The sequence below is a fragment of the Trachemys scripta genome, chromosome 11, assembly GCF_013100865.1.
Source record: "Trachemys scripta elegans isolate TJP31775 chromosome 11, CAS_Tse_1.0, whole genome shotgun sequence".
NCBI lineage: Eukaryota > Metazoa > Chordata > Testudines > Emydidae > Trachemys > Trachemys scripta.
The window spans coordinates 36,521,679-36,539,544 of record NC_048308.1 but is presented as its reverse complement, the minus strand read 5'-3'; the positions used below and the strand labels follow the sequence as shown (position 1 = coordinate 36,539,544).

Below are 17,866 nucleotides of genomic sequence, written 5' to 3'. Positions count from 1 at the left end.
CTAATTTTTATCATAGAAAAAATATTGTATTAACACATCCTCCTGCCACAAGAATTACATGCACTGGACCTTTAACTGAACTAGTTCTAAAGAGTATATAGAACTCTTTAACAGTAACAAAATATCTCAGGAGCAGATGTCTCTTCCCCATCCTAAATATCTGATATCTAAGGTGATCAGGGGGGTGCGGGAGAGAGGGGTGTAGAGAAACAGTTTGTTGATATTGCTCTTGCTCCAAGACTGGAAACTAAAACTGTGAAGGCTTGTAGGTATCTTCCCTTCAGAGAGCTAGATCTTATAAAGTCTAACAAAGCTTATGAGCTATAAAGGAAATAGCCAAAACAACAAAACAAACACAATACTCTGGCTCCTGAAGGAATTTTCAGAACGGAATTATTCAGCCAACCTGTTTTGTCCACATCTCCTTCCATGTATTGTACGGCTCTGGGCATACCAACAAACCCTCAAATAATAAAAGAACACAGGGTTTGTTATATTAATGATTTATATCAACCATATGCGTACTCACGCAAGATGCAATACAAGTGAGTAAAGGAAATTGTTTTGGGAGGGAAGGCGGGCATGCAAATACCTTATAATCTTGATCTGGTAGCATGTTGAGTAAGAAAGTTACCATCTTTTGTGGAAATTCATATTTTATTGTCCAAAATAATAATTCTTCAAGAAAACATTTATGCTTTAAAACATCCATGATGGACTGATCTGCATAAAAAGTAGGAGAACAGGGGGGGGGGGGGAGGGAAGACTTCAGAATGACTTTAGGTTTTGTAAAGGACATTTCAACCTTAGCTTATTAATATTCTATTTAACTTACTAGATGCAAATATCTAAGAATCAGTAACATCTTAATGCTACCATCCTGCTAATGTTGATAAAAGGGTTTTTTAACACTTGAGGAAAAAAGTTCGCTATCACCAATACTGTATAGAGTATATGCTTGAAATGGTTTCATGTATAGAACTCCTGCAGTCATCAATGGAAGTCCTCAGTACAAATCAGCTGCAGAATCAGGCCCTTATACAGAACCCAATCTATCAGCCTTACACTGGGTATTGACTTACTCTGCAAATAGTTACATTGGGCCAGACCTTCAGCTGATGGAAATTGTCATAGTTCCAGTGACTTCAACTGAGCTACAACAATTTATATAAATTGAAGATTTAGTCATTGACTTCAGTGGGATTACTGATGGAGTACAGTAATATTCAACAGGAGCAAGTGAGGCAGAATCTGACCCACACTAATTGAATGTTAAAACTGTGACATAAATTAGGTGTAATTCCTAAAAACATATGTGATCTGTTTGCAAACTTTTAAAACCTTTAAATAAAATTTAACACTTACATAATATTTTAATTCTTCAAATCAATTTACATACAAAGAATACATTCTCAAAACAATCTTGTGAAGTAGGCAAGTATTATCCCAATTCTATAAAATGAAAAAAAAAAAGATAAATAAAGCAGCTTTTCCAAAAATTATAAACCAAGTTAGTAGAAGAACAGGGATCAAAACCCAGTTTATCTCAACTCCCAGACTCATTATGAGTCTACTAGATCACACAGTGTCTTCACTGTCCTTCAAAGCTGTAATACTTACTATTCACAGATAACATAACCTGGCCACTCCTACAGCATGGAGAGATTTATGCACATATAACCCTCCTGTACCTATTGGAGTCAACCGGGCTAGGGGAAAAGGAATCTTGCCCCAGAGGAGGGCAAGCAGCAATAATGCCACCTCTCCCCCAGAGAAGGCAGAGATAAATTCCAACTGGCTCCCCCAAATCAGGGCAGGCAGTGCAAGAAATGCTGAATCAGTGCATCTCCTGGCCTGGCACTGTTCCCCACCCCTCCAAGCCAGACCCAATCATCTTGTGGAGTGTATTGGATGACTTTTGGCCCAACGGTGAAGGGGGATTTGCTAGCATTTTGTGCCACTTTGCCCGCTCCAGGTGAGCTTACCACCAGCAGAGCCAACATTCCACAGTCATATGCCAGTGGTGGACTCTGACCACTATGTTAAAATTTTCAGAAATTGTTAAAATATCACAAGAAATACGAATTTAAACTTGAGAGGCATTTTCATGAGGAGTCTCTTTTTCTAATCCAAACAAAGAAAAAAAAAAATCTATGTTCTGGAAGCGTGATATCAGAAAATTCATTTTTACCTCTCTGAATATTCCATCAAAAATCACCAGTCACTTACTACAGCAAGCATGCAACAATAATTTAGGGTCTCATCCTCCTCCCTTTTAAAAAAGGTGTGTGTATGAATTTACTACTGATTAAAGATGCAAGCTTGACAGCCATGCAGATTGAAATCATCCATCTGCACAACAGACCCAATGATTACGAGAAGTAATGCTTCCGCTCTACTCCGGGCTGATTAGGCCCCAAATGGAGTATTGTGTACAGTTCTGGGCACCACATTTCAGGAAAGATCTGGACAAAAGCGGGAAAGTCCAGAGAAGAGCAACTAAAATGATTAAAGGTTTAGAAAACATGACCTATGAAGGAAGATTGAAAAAAGTGGGTTTGTTTAGTTTGGAAAAGAGAAGACTGAGAGGGAACATGATAACAATTTTCAAGTGCATGAAAGGTTATTACAAGAAAGAGGGAGGAAAAATTGTTCTTCTTAGACACTGTTGGTAAGACAAGACGCAATGGGCTTAAACAGCAGCAAGGGAGGTTTAGGTTGAACATTAGGAAAAACTTCCTAACTGTCAGGGCGGTTAAGCACTGGAATAAATTGCCTAGGGAGGTTGTGGAATCTCCATCATTGAAGATTTTTAAGAGCAGGTTAGACAAACACCTCTCAGGGATGGTCTAGATAATACTGAGTCCTGCCATGAATGCAGGGGACTGGACTAGAACTAGATGACCTCTTGAAATCCCTTCTAGTCCTATGATTCTAGGTACACTTCAGATATTCTAATATGTGGACACCAATAATGTATGCTGTTCACACACACTCATTATCCACTACTGAAGTGCAGCTTCCTCAGACCAGAAACATGGCAGTTTAATGGTGCATAACAACTCTATACAACAGCCTGAGGACAGGGAGGGACCACCACCAGATCCAATTTTACCTGCTGAAGAATTTAGAAAGAGGGCTCTTATCCAAGTTTGTCTAGGACATCAAAGCTATTACTCCTATGCTTGTGAAAAGTATTTTTTTTTTATTTTTTTATAAATAAAATGCAATTTTTTTATAAATAAAAAAAAATAGTGTCTATAGGGTTGAAAATGTCTTATAAATTAGATCGTTTAGATGGATGAGTGTTTTAGAAACAGCAAAACAAGACAAAGAGAAAAGAACAATTTTATAATATGCTGCTCAATACCCAAACCCACATTTTGTACCGAAGCGTCACCTAAGTCTTTTAAATCTTCTTTTTATTTTTCCTATCACCACAAAAAAAATAAATTTATAGCTGTTGAAAACTCTTCTCCTGGGATATCAGTGTTAGTATGCCAAAGTATCACGAATGCACAGACTGCTGTGAAGACTGTACCATTAAAGATCTATGCTGGGGCAGGGAATCTGCTTTTATGAAGAGGTAAAATCTGTTTTTATTCAATACTCAGTTTTCTAAAATTTTCTTTTAATACTCTTATTTTATACCCTATAGGACATAAAATACGAATACTGAAAACTTCAGAAAACTATGTAATATTTAATAAAAACAGAAACTTACCTTTCCCCCACTGGCAGACTCCCTCCTCTGGGGCTGACATTAGGAGCTATCAACATCACCAGCACAGTCCATGTTGAGATGCCTCAGAGGGGGGGAGACTACAAGCCTGGGGGAAACGAAAGGTTTAATTAAAAGAATAATTTTGCTGAAATGCCTTAAATGATGTCCATTTAGGCATTTGACAACTTCTAGGCCTGAATTTCCTGCCCCACAATACAAGTTCACTTTTATTAAGGAAACTGCATTATTTCTGGAGTCATGAGGATTTTACTTTATCTTTTAGGAACTTCGGTTAAACTGTAAAGACTCATAGAAGTGTCTTAGCTAGCGAGCTCCCTTCTCTGCTTTTATGTCTTGTCTCTGAATTGTAAGTTCCTGAAGAGCAAACTATGGTTTTCTTATAACATTTCAATACATTTCCTAAATTTTAATTGCCAATTACAAAAATTGCCATTGTTAAAACTATAGTTATGTCTTCTTTTTTAGCCTCTCTATCTCTATTCTGCCCAGTATATGTGAAACACCGTAAATTATAATTTTCATCTCCCACCATCACAACTCCTTCAAATCTCTGTGTTCACTTCCTGTACCTTTCCATTTCAAATTCAAACTCCACATCCTCACTTTCAAGTCTTTCCAAAGCTTTGTTCATGCCTTCATTACTGTTTTCCCTGCAGATATTCCCTTCTTATGCCTTGTGGCTACCCAGTGCTATCTTCCTGTCTTGTCACACCTACAAGTAATGGTATAATGTAATTTTAAAGAAAGGGAGGCATTTGTCTCTTGAAAATATCAGTATGGAAGGCATTAACCATTGCCATTAGCACCTTTTCAGAACAATGAACCTAACAACAAAAAGTGTAAGACATGGATATTCTCCCACCTACAATCCCCAAAGGGCTAAATCCTGATGTACTTTGTCAGTCATTCTTCAGATAAAACTCTCATTGACCTCAGTGGGAATTTTGCTTAAATTGGACTAGACATTGCAGGATGTGGCCTACAGAGAGGATTGATTTAAAGGCAAGATATAAATGTGAGTAATTTCAAAGGACTCTCCATTTGAAAATCTATTTCTAATGACACCTCTTTTCATAAAGTGTCATTACAGGATTGGTTTACTTTAAGACCAAAAAGGATCAGAGGGGAAGTGCTCTTGTCTGGCCCAAACTGCAATTATATTGCACACCAACATAAAGAAAGACATTGTCAGGAACAAATTAAGCTTTCCACTAGATTTTTTAATTTATTAGCATTTGAAAAACCTTCCACCTAAATACTGACAACACAATGAGTTTTTAGAAGTTCCCTTGCAAAACAAAGGTGACAAATGATCAGTTGACACCAAATACTGAATGGTGGTACTTGCTCCCTCATGAGATGAGAGCTGCAGATTAAAAATACTCACTGACAAATTAAATGCCTGTGTCACATGCAGCTTCCCAGTGCTTGAAAACAGACTAAGCGTTCTTAGATACAATAAGATAGACACAAAGCAAGCATGATAAATGGAGATCATTACGTCATAAATACCTTTGGTACTGCTGCTTAGTTTCACCCTCTTGCGCTTGCCCACACCTTGGCTTCCATCCTGGTCCTCCTGGAGTAGGGGAAGAGATTACAAAAATCAATAGCTGTACAGATTTTACTGCAGAGAGTAAATACTCTGTAATTCACTTCTGGATTAAACACATAGGTAAAAAACAACAGGAGACCCTGTACATATGTGGTAATAGGACAATGTTTTATCTACTATGGGAACCACAAACTCAATACATTTTAAAAAATGGTTTCCCCAAGGACAACATTATTACATGCGAGTTCAGACATTTTAACGTATTTTATTCATTTAGAACATAAGAATGGCCAAACTGGGTCAGACCAAAGGTCCATCAAGCCCAGTATCCTGTCCTCTGACAGTGGCCAATGGCAGGTGCCCCAAAGGGAATGAGCAGACAGGTTACCATCAAGTGATCCATGCCCTGACACCCAATCCCAGCTTCCGGCAAACAGAGGCTAGGGACACCATTCCTGCCCATCCTGGCTAATAGCCATTGATGGACCTATCTTCCATGAATCGATCTAGTTCCCTTTTGAACCACATTATAGTATTGGCCTTCACAACACCCTCTGGCAAGGAGTTCCAGAGGTTGACAGTGTGTTGCATGAAAAAATACTTTCTTGTGTTTATTTTAAACCTGCTACCTATTAATTTCATTTGGAGGCCCCTTGTTCTTGTATTATGAGGAGTAAATAACACTTCCTTATTTACATTCTCTATACCACTCATGATTTTATAGACCTCTGTCATATCTCACCTTAGTCGCCTCTTTTCCAAGCTGAAAAGTCCCAGTCTTATTAATCTCTCCTCATACAGAAGCCGTTCCATACCCCTAATAATTTTTGTTGCCTTTTTCTGAACCTTTTCCAACTCCAGTACATCTTTTTTTAGATGGGGCAACCAGATCTGCACGCAGTATTTAAGGTGTGGGCATACCATGGATTTATATAGAGGCAATATGATATTTTCTGTCTTATTATCTATCCCTTTCTTGATGATTACCAACATTCTGTTTGCTTTTTTGACTGCCGCTGCACATTGATTGGATGATTTCAGAGAACTAACCACAATGACTCCAAGATCTCTTTCTTGAGTGGTAACAGCTAATTTAGACCCCATCATTGTGTGTGTATATATATAACTATATATACACACTATATATATATATATAGTTAGGATTATGTTTTCCAATTTGCATTTATCAATATTAAATTTCATCTGCCATTTTGTTGCCCAGTCACCCAGTTTTGCGAGATCCTTTTGTAGCTCTTCACTGTCTGCCTGGGACTTAACTATCTTGAGTAGTTTTGTATCATCTGCAAATTTTGCCACCTCACTGTTTACCCTTTTTTCCAGATCATTTATGAATATGTTAAATAGGACTGGGCCCAGTACAGATCCCTGGAGGACACCACTATTTACCTTTCTCCATTCTGAAAACTGACCATTTATTCCTACCCTTTGTTTCCTATCTTTTAACCAGTTACCAATCCATGAGAGAACATTCCCTCTTATCCCATGACTGCTTATTTTATTACATTTTGCTGGCTACTTTACTTTCTTTCTGAAACGAATTGCTAAAAAATGTTTACATAGGTAAAATATTTAGATACGGTACATGTAACTATGAAGTTTAATTTTTATCCCTTTGTAGGTGTTTCTTTTGTTTTGGGTTTGTTTGTTTTTTGCACGCATGGCCTCTTCTGGCTTTTCCAGCCAAACAACAACTATGAATCTGAGATGGCAACACAAATAATTGAATAGACATTTTCTAATCAATTTAAATGTTTCTATCCAACATTGAAATAATTTAATTTGTTGGCAGCCAGTTACAATTAGAAGAGCCCTAGCAAATAAAGTAATATTTCAGATATATAAAAGGCACTTGTCAGCTGAAGTGCACAGAGCCCTTTATAAACAAGCAAGCCAGCCTTACAGAAACCAATTTAGATTAAAAACATGATCACCGCCACTTAAATGGGAAAGATAGGGCATAAAAGAAGAAAGTGACATGCAGACAGATATATGAGTTAGGATGCTGGATCCTGGCCTCCAAGTCTACTGCTCTAACAAGCAGATGACACTGCACCCACTATCATACTAGAGAAACAAGTTAAATATATTTGTCTTCATTAGAGTTTATGAAATGTGCGATTTTGTCCATTTAAGAGGATGAAAGCTGTGATCAAATTTGGGGAATAAAGTATCATTTTCTTGAAAAATATTTTCTTCAACTGAAATGTGTGCTGATTATTTGTCTCCCATGTCACAGTAGGTGAGGATTAAATCTTAATGGAAAGAGTTGAAGTTTAACAGCAATGTATCCTGAACACTAATCTTTTTAGATTCATCCTAAATACAAAAGGGAAAGTACCTTGTTGAATGCCATCTCTCTCCAATTAATCTCCCATGAACTAAAATACACTTAGAATTATAAAGGACAGAATAATTCACCACTCCTACTTATTCAGGAAATAAAAAAGTCTTACATGAGGAGAAAGCACGATCTTTTCTAACAAACTTATTTTCAATTTTGCTGTAAGGCAGTTTTGCTTTAGTGTTCTTGATGCAGAGTTACTGAAAAGTAAGTAATATTTTCCTTGCAATAATCTGCACTGTAGAAACTGAACAAGGTTAAAAGCTTGTTTATTAAAGTAGCTTAGAGTAAGTTAACTGGATTTATATTTACAAATGTGCATTTCAGGTCCCACATTTATAAAAGGCCCTTCTGTCTCTTTTTGAGTTACTAAAAAAACTGAGGGGATATGGAAGTTATTTTTACCCTCATCCCATATCATATTTACTTGTAATCTCCAATTTGTCTGAAAATATGTCAGGAAAATTAAGAAAAAAGTGTACTCATAAATTAAAATTGGTTGTGTTTTTTAATTGTTAATCCTTCTTGCTATAGATGTTTCTAAATAAAAGTCTTGGTTGAGATAAAGTGTGAAAATGCCACCCATGCTCTTTGAGATTACATTTCAATACGGTAACTGAGAACTTGACTCAGATCCCACATAAGACCAAATTTCTCAGTTTTAATAATAAAAACAACAACTGCATGCTTAACATAGCTGCTAGTTTGATCTAACATTTGGCGATTTGCAGCTTTATACTGGAGATTGGAAAGAAAGAAAGAAAGAATGAATGAAGTGTCTACAAGGTGTAACACTAACTGACAGGCATATTTCAGTTGCTGCTATTCTCTCCCCACTAACCCAGGCAATTCCTTTCCCCTGAGCCTTCCATTCTATTCCCCAACCTTCCTTTTAAACTGCTATACTTCACCCAGTGAAATAAATCCTTTTCCCTTTCCACGTACCAGTATACCTCCCTAGTCCCCAGTCACACCCCACCATCCTTTCCAAAAGGAATGCCATATCTGATCCCTCCCCAAACTACCACAATAGCGTCCATTTCCTTCCCTCACAATAGAGCAATCACAAACAAGGAGTGAGCATCATTTTGAATCAAATTCAGAATATTAAGATGAACTTTCTTTTGTTTCATTTAATATCTCATCAGTAGTATTTCTAGTTGTTATTTCATATTGTGGGGTTTTATTTGTGTAAAGATATGGTTAAAGAATAGCAAGCAGTGCTTTGAAAAATGTCAACTTATAAATAGCACTGCTGAGAGCTTAACATGCTGTGAGCTGGTGACAACAGAGGCAAACATCTGATGTAACTTATTGTAGGTATAACAAACAATAGATTTTTCACTGTTACACCTGTTCAAATAGATTTCAGGATAAACTAAAAGTCCTTGCCAACGATGATGTTTTAAAGCATTTAAAAAGTTTGTTCCGTCTCCCTGCTCAGATGTCTGAACAAGTTAGAAATGACTGTTGTCTGCTCCTGTCAGCTGGGACTAAGCTATCATCCGGAAGACGGTTAAAGGTTTAGTAAAAAAAATTAGGTCCATAAAAACAATATTTCAAGTAAGTTAAGAATACATTAATAAAGCAACTCTACAGCGACGTAACTATTCCCCATCAATTCTTTTTGCTGATTCCAGCTAACCTAAACATAGGTTTTTCTCCTTCTCCCCTACCAAACATGATTAGTAAATAAGGCCAGATCTACACCAGGGGAATTTACATAAGAAAATATTCCCACTGTTGCTATCACCAGCTCAGTTGCACCAGTGTTAGCATCGCTGGGATATCTAGTGCCTAACACTGCTCACACCTCTTTTAGCATCATTTGTATTAAACCTACTTAGAACAAGTCTAATGGACATGATGCTGAAAATGACTGCTGGAAAGAGAGAGCCACCTGTGCTAGATATAGCAATTTCCTGCCATATCCTTGGGTGATCTACTGAATTAAGTTTAAGTATCTTTGGGGCCTATGGTATTAAATTAATGGTTTATGTATTCCTGTGGGCTAGAATTGTATGTAACTTCCCGAGGGTGGGGTGGGAGAGAGATGTACTAGATGACAGACCTGGGTGTTCAAAGGACTATACTGAACAAAGTGTCAGACAAGAATGGACTTTTGCAACAAAAAGTGTTAAGTGAACTTCCTGGGGAATATCTGGGGGGAGGTAAATATAAATACTTCACCTCCAATTATGCAAATATCAAACCTTTTGAAGCTATGCTCTGAGTAGGTCACTTTCCGTTGATCACCTGTTACATGAGGCCAAAATCAAAGGACAAGCTGTATAAAGGAAAAACTGAACTGTTCAGTAATTTCCACTACATGCATCTGAGGAAGTGGGTATTCACCCACAAAAGCTCATGCTCCAATATGTCTGTTAGTCTATAAGGTGCTACAGGACTCTCTGCTGCTTTTACAGATCCAGACTAACATGGCTACCCCTCTGATACTGAGCTGTTCATGGTGGTTCTGGTTCTGAATATGAAACAGTTATGAATTTATAACCTGGGGGAAAACCCAGTTATGGACTTGAAGCTACCAGAGCTCAAGACTGGAGTCGGGTGACCTCTGGTTAAGTTTTTTAGCAAATGTAGGTTCTTTTACTCTTTTTAATGTTTTTTCTGTAATGCTTTCACTTTAAAAATAAATTTGCTTGCTTATGAAGAGCTGTGTGGTAACTTGTAACTGTGCGCAATTCCACTGTTCATAGCCATTAGCGAGAAAACAAAGCACAGATGCTGGCCTGTTTAGGCAGGCTGGCTTGCTGGGACATCACAGTGTAGGCAGGGAAGTGCACAGCCTAGAAAAAGCCAAGCCAAGAGGGAGAGAGACATGGGTCACTAATAAAGCTGCGAGTTTGTCATGGAGGTCACAGATTCCGTGACTTTCCGTGACCTCTGTGACTTCTGCAGCGGCCAGTGCGCCTGGCTCAGGGGCAGCTCAGGCAGCCCCTGCGCCAGTCACACGGGCCACTGCTGGGGCAGTCTTGGGCCCCCACATCCCGTCCCCCACCCCCACCCCTCAGCAACAGCAGAGTTTGGGTGTGGGAAGAGGCAGGGGCACAGGACGGGGTGAGGCGGGCTCCAGGAGGCTGTTACCTGAGGGGCTCCCTGGAAGCAGCGACATCCTCCCTCTCGCTCAATTGCTAGGTGCAGGCGTGGCCAGGCAGCTCTGTGAGCTGCCTCCACCCAGAGCACTGGCTTTGCAGCAATGGGAGCTGTGGGGGCAGTGCCTGGAGGGAGAGGCAGCGTGCATGCACCCTGCAGAGCTGCCTAGCCACGCCTCCCCATAGCGGCTGAGTGAGGGGGATGTCGCCATTTCCGGGGAGCCCCCCAGGTAAGCTCTGCCCAGAGCCCACCTCACCCCATCCCGTGCCCCCTCCCACACCCAAACTGTACTGTTTGGGAGGGAGGTGTAGGGCCAGGTAGGGAGCTTGCCGGCCCCACCAACCCCCACCGCCCCATCAGCAGTGGGGTTCCTGGGCTGCGATCTGCTGCCCACCCATCCCCCCGTCAGCATCTGGGTCGCCCTCCCTCAGCCCCCTCCTCCCCAAGTTTTAGTCAGGGGTATATAGTAAAAGTCATGACAGGTCACAGGCTGTGAATTTTTGTTTACTGCCTGTGACCTGTTCATGACTTTTACTAAAAATGTGACTAAATGTTTACTAAAAAGTTGCCTTAGTCACTAACCATGATGGCTGAGGACCTAGGAGCTTAGAGTGGGTGCCCTTGTTGGACCACGAGGGGAGAATACGGGTCGCAGTTGCCCTGAACTGTGACATCACATATCTATGTTGCTTACACCAGTTCAGCTGAAGCAGTATTAGCAACGAGATTTTTTTTTTTTTTAAATTAGAGTTCTTTAGTGGAGCAAGGGCATAAGGAGCTGGTCCCGTAGATCCCTACTAACAGATGTTCTCTCCACTGAACTAGACAGACATACACCGAGTATTAAAGATTTGCAGGATTGGACTAAAGTATTCTCTCTGTTTATATATTGTTACATTTCTATTTGATTTCTTTGAGAAAAAAAAAATCTCACCTCATCTGAAGACTCTCCTTGTCCTGATGTTGTTGTAGCGCCTGCTAAACCTTTTGAAATAAACATAAAATAAAATAAAGATTTCCTTCACAATTCTTGTACTGACGAGAGACACATTTTATGAGATGTAATGACTCATAAAGAAACACAAAACAATCTCAGCTATAGCCACACTGCCTCATACTGATCTCGTTAGCTCTCACAAGATAAGCAGTACTGGGCTTGGCAGTACTTGGAGGGGAGATCTCCAAGGGATATTCAGGGTACTTGAAGAAGTGATGCTTGTGATTCAGAATTAGGTCCCACCATAGTGCTTCACTGCACCGTGTTGGTGGAAAAACATTCTTTCAGAAGAGACAAACTGAGTTCCTGATCACTTCTGGCCATCAAAAATCCAGGGCACTATTGTAATAATAAGGATTTAACCCAGTTACAATCCCTAAATTCCAATATGAGTAATTACATCTTGCCTACTTGAATTCCACTAATTCTCTGATTGGATAAGGATTATTGTTCACATCCTATCCCTGAAGTACTATGTTTAGTTTTCTTGGTGCAGTTACAATGGATCCTGCATTTTGGCAGTATGTGAAGTGATCCCTACAAATAGTTTAATTCCATGAAGCACTTCAAATACTGTTTAGGACACAAGAGAAGGTTTTTTTTTTTTTTTTAAAAGCAAGATTCCCCCCCCACCCACGATGTTTTTCTACACAAACCTTGAATTGCTAAAGTGCTAGTCCCAGATGCTTGCTCCTGCATACCACATGCAAGTTTATCCTCAGGAAATGCCAGTCCAGAGCCTTTCAAAGCTATGAGGTACTTTTCATGACTTTTCTTTGCACATGCATTTTCTCCAACACCTTGAATATATATTTAAAACAACATTAAAGCAAAGACAAACAAGTATTCAGCTCATGTACTAACACAAGAGGCCTCACTTAATGAGATTCATTCCAAAAGCATTTATTTTACAAGATTAAAAATTTAAAAAGTGGTCCACAATATTTAAAAAAGATATGAACAAAAGAGTTAGAGATGCAGGTCTACAAATTTGACCCTAAACAAACACAAAGTCAGTTTGCCAGCGGATGAATTTAAATCCAAAATACAATAGACTTTTCTGATCCGTTATTTTTTCCAAATCAAGAAGCATTTTTCTTCTAATCAAGGCACCCATCATTTCCGTTGAAGCAAGACTGCTACCTACTATAATACTTCAGGCATCTTCAGCTCAACACAGGGGGGAGGAAGGGGAGGGAAGAGATAGAGACAGAAACCCCAAGTTGGTGGAAATAAAAGGATACTGAAGTGAATTAGGCCTGATATATAAAACTAATTTTAAAAATTGTCTAAATTTTGGCAGAGAATGTTCTAAGCGCATCAAACAGGAAAAAACAGCCACTTTATTTTTGGATCTCAAAATAAAAAAAAAAAAAGTTGAGTTGAGACTACTGCAGCAGCAGTAAACCAAGATTATTCCCAGAACTATAGACACTTCCACTCACATCCAAGTTGCTGGTTCACAAAGAAGTAAATAAATTGCACACATTGAATTAAAATCTTTAAAGACAAATGGCTAGGGAAAAAAAAATCAGTATTTCTCTAGCAAAAAAAAAAATTTATGGGGAAATAATTTTGTTTTCAAGTTTTTAAGCAAGCTATTAAACAATGAAAAGGCAAATGCCACAGAGATGACAACATCCTTTTTAGCGGGCCACCTGCTCCCTGCAGCCAGAGTTAACCTATGCAGCAAGTGGACCACAAAAACGCCTCAGGCCTTGCTATGTTCTGCCTCCATGGAGACTAGGTCTCCACTCATAGAGGTATGTTCCCTATTCCTGCAGGCATACTTCCTTATTCCACACAATCCTTCCCCTCTTCCAACTCCACCTCCACCCCCAGGGGGAGAAAACAAAAAACAAAAAAACAGGCTCTTCCACCTAAGCACAACATGCATAGGAAGTCTGCTACTCTGTGATGCAGGGTGAGCTTTTCCCCTGCAGAGTAAAAATTATTAAACTTCTTTCATTCAAAAGAGATCATGCTTGGCTCCCAAAAGACTTTTCCCTTAAAGCATGAAAAAGTGAATTTGGGAGAGAGAAGAGCAGGGCAAAGTACTTTTCAGCAGTATTCGTAAGTATTTCTCTTTAAGATAGAAGAGAGTGCTGTCCAAGAGTTTAGCCCGCCTTTAACCCACAGCTGCTCAAGATAATTACACTAACTTAACGCCAGAGTAACTCCTCTCTGCTTTGCAGTCATGTAGAAATAGGTTAGAAAGACTCAAAAATGAAAGCAGCAAGCTACAGAAAGCAGGGAGTTCATTTGCATCAGGTCCCCGTAACCAGTGACTGTGTAACATTTTGGGCTGGATGGGAGGGGGGAGCATCAGAGAAAGAAAATAGGTGGCTTATGTATCAGGCTATTTTTACTCTGAACAGAATACCCACAGCCTCAGGCAGCAACAGGTATTCTTTATGAGAGCAGGTCCTAAAATAAAATATGAGGCGTTTATGATCATATGTTTTTATGGTAATTAAGTGTTCGTTAAGTCAGCTCTGTTCTTGATCTTAGACCAATTATAAAAATATTTATTGAAATTATATGTCCTTATAAAAATACTTGTGCCACAAAAGACCCTACTCCACAGTTCTTACATCAGCAAAATTCCCATTGGCTTCTCAAGCCCTAAAAATAGCAATCAACTCAGATGTCAGTTTATAATTATTCTTATAATTATTTTTCTGATCTTTTTGGTGACATCGGAACAAAAGAATACAGTACACTGGGCAGCTAATGAACAAAAATGGCTTCAATTTAAATTTCTAATAATTTAAACATTTAACAACAGGAATATGCATGAACTCACCAGAGCTCAGATCTTTGTAAAACTGTTGGTTTGTCAAAACCTGGGTAAGGACTGATCGCATTGCTCCTCCCATTTTGGTCAAGTCTTCTAGAAAGGAAACATGAGGCTCCAACATCTGAAGGATTCTGTGAAGGTCTTTTTCTGATGGCAGATCAAGAGCTGGAAACCCAATAAAAGAAGTTTAAGGCAGAGAAAGACAATTGTTTCATTTCGTTTGTATTGCTTCAACAAAGGATTGTACTGAACATTTCAACAGATTAAAACACTAGTTAGGCCACCAGTAAAATGTATTTATAGACAGTCTAGTCTCCCTTAAGAATTATCTCCATTTGACAAACATACAACATTAGACAATTGGATTTATGATCAAGAGAGATCCAGGACTGAAACAACAGGGACACTAGTTAGTACTATGATGCAAAGGCAATAATACAAATACACAGTGAACTTACAGAGCAAAATGAATGGCCATAGCCAGTGTTGTCAGTGTATTACTTTCAAAGAAATAAGAGCTCTATACAACAGAAAATCGTATTTGACTGAAATGTAACCACATGAATCATGTGTATGTCAGTATCACTCCACAAGATGAAATTTCTATTTTTCAATTTGCTTTTTTTTAAAAAAAAAAAAAATAGTAAATTACATACAAAAAGCTATGTTAAAATAATATTACAATTGCTTGTGAAACCTTAATTTTGTCCCCTTGTGTGTAAGCATTACTAGAGACCTTAATTACAGTTTTAAAAAATTAGTGTTATGGAGGATGGTTAAGACTGATTCAGAGCTTTCTGTTAAATAGAGAATTTTCCAAAATGCTCTAAAATCCACATCATAGTTCAGGGCAACTGCACCTTTATTCCATCTCCACGGTCCACCAAGGGCACCCACTTTAGGTTCCCAGCTAATCAGGAGTCACCTCTCGTGGGAAGTGGCCCACATCTTTCTCTCTCTCTCCTGACTGGGAGGTTTCCAGGCTGCATCTGTACTTTGCTTTCTCTCCGAAGACTATGAATAACTAATTGCCAGCACTCAAAAAACACATAGATCTTTATAAGCAAGCCAATTTAAAATGAAAGCATTACAGAATTTTTTTAAAAAATAATAAAATAACCTGCATGCCAGTAAGCTTACCAGAAATTACCCTCTCCCCCACGTTTTAACAAGAGCTTTGATAGGAGTTAGTCCTTCAAACCCTAAAAAGGGGGTTTTCTGTGGTTATAAGTTCATAACAGCCTTAACTCAGAACAAGAAACACCATAAATAGTTCAGTCTTTCCTTTATACAGCTTGGGCCTTTGATCTTCAGATTCCAGGAACAGGTAATTGTAAGTCTGGCTTGACATGAGTAATTGGACATGGGTGAGGCCTCATGTCTTGAGAGAAAAGATTAGGGAGGTAAATGAATCAGCAGGATGGAAACAGAATGTCTGTACTAGCTAAGACAAGGGAGATACCCAAGAAGCCATTTACAATGGACAAGAGAAGTCGGGAACATAAAGATGAGGTATAGAGTAAGTAACATATGGACGGTGCATAGACAGAGCATGCTGCACAGGGATTGGTTCCTACAAAGTAACCAAGCCAATCCCAAAACATATAATGCAATATACAGTAAATGCAGTGCAACGTGTAAATGTATATAAAGGAAGAGGTCTGCTATGCAACTATGTATATGTGGTATGCCCTGCGCTCATCCCTATGCTTGAAACTGATCAACTCAAGAGTAGTTTGATTGTATGCCAATAAAGAAACTCCAGTGATGAGTTCAGAGTCGAGCTGAATTCTTGGGGAACTGAGAAGAAGAGGTCTTGGGGAAACCCCAACAATAATCAGCAGACAGTGGTCCTCTCTTTGGGATGTAGCTTCAAAAGGTTGATTTTTGCACAAAGTGGTATATTTACATCCACTTTCCCCTAGAGATTCCTCAGGAAAACTACACAACACTGTTCCAAAAGTCCATTCTTGTCTGGCCCATTCAATTACATTGTTCAATTACAGTCCTTTGAAGCTCATAACACTTCCCCAGGCTCATACATCCCATCTCTTCCCCCGCACCTCCAAAGAGGTTACATACAATTCTGCCCACAATAATAAATAAACTCTGCATTGAATATAATGGACTCCAAACATACTTCAACTTAATTCAATAAGATTCTTCAAGAATATTGCAGGAAATTGCCATATCTCTCTGACCCATGCACACAGGGAGCCTGTTATGAAATCTGATATGCCACAACAAGGATTAGAATAGACTTTATAGTGCAAATTTAGCATAGTTCTGTCAGATTAAGGAGATACAGCCTACCCCAAAGTGAGCTGATTTCAACTTTCAAAGTGCTCTGAAATACACAATACCCTCTGTTTACAGGAAGGGCACAAGCCAATGCAAGGCAAACTTAACTCCACATTAATAATTTTTTTTGTCAGTGACTAAAATTAAATTGAGCTCACCAAGTACTGGCCCATGGCACACACAAAAAAAAAAAAACAAAACAAAAAAAAAAAAAAACAGAGCTCTGATCCTTTCAACATGTGGTTAGGAAAGGATTCACTAGGTTCAGCACAGACTAAAGTTAGCATCTTCACAAAGAATTATCCAGAGACAGCAACATAAACCATGCTATCCACATGCAAATTCAAACATACCAGGTTCGTTATATCCTTCTCTTAAGTACTGAATAAGACTAAAGATGAATTGTGGAAGAACTAGTTCTGACATCATCAACAAGTCTTTTGGGACACAGGGAACATTTGAACTTGATTTCATCCGGTGGCGCTTACAAAACCTATAAGACAAATAGGAAAAATAAGTTAGCCAAGTACCAATACAGTTCAGAACAGATAAAAAACAAACAAACCCTGAGCCACCACTATTTTCAATTCCCCTTACTGAGCTGCACACTTATGTGCATAAAAGAGGGTACCATGGAATAGGTATTCTGTACAAAGTTAGTTATGATGAAGATATAATTGAGTTCACGTTCTGCCTGCCATATCCCCAGTAAAAATAAAGTTGAGATATTCTTTCAGAGGTTAATCAGAACATAGGATGATTTTCCACATTATGAGTATCTTCCAAAAAACTGGGAAGAGAATACGGTCATGGTATTTCTCATAATTAAAATGTGTTTATGCCAGCCATCCAAAATAGAAGTTGAAATGTTTTCCTCCAGTGAATCTGTACTGGTTTGCTGTATGGCTATTGATAAGCACTGAGCTGACGCAAACACCTCTTCGAAAGCATTAAAACGTTTATTTTTAAAGGGAAAAACACTTATGATCACA

General features: G+C 38.7%; 1 protein-coding gene across 1 annotated transcript in view; it reads right to left on the bottom strand.

The window, feature by feature from the left end:
* Positions 1-17,385, bottom strand: part of UBR3 (ubiquitin protein ligase E3 component n-recognin 3) — a 171,110-nt gene extending 153,725 nt beyond the window's left edge. The window contains exons 1-6 of the mRNA XM_034786048.1: positions 17,228-17,385; positions 14,580-14,738; positions 12,430-12,573; positions 11,711-11,760; positions 5,258-5,324; positions 593-723 (exon numbers count right to left, since the gene is read on the bottom strand). Of these exons, the coding sequence (XP_034641939.1) occupies positions 593-723; positions 5,258-5,324; positions 11,711-11,760; positions 12,430-12,573; positions 14,580-14,738; positions 17,228-17,348 (672 nt within the window). The 5' untranslated portion in view covers positions 17,349-17,385. The remainder of the gene's footprint in view (positions 1-592; positions 724-5,257; positions 5,325-11,710; positions 11,761-12,429; positions 12,574-14,579; positions 14,739-17,227) is intronic.
* Positions 17,386-17,866: the final 481 nt, after the last annotated feature.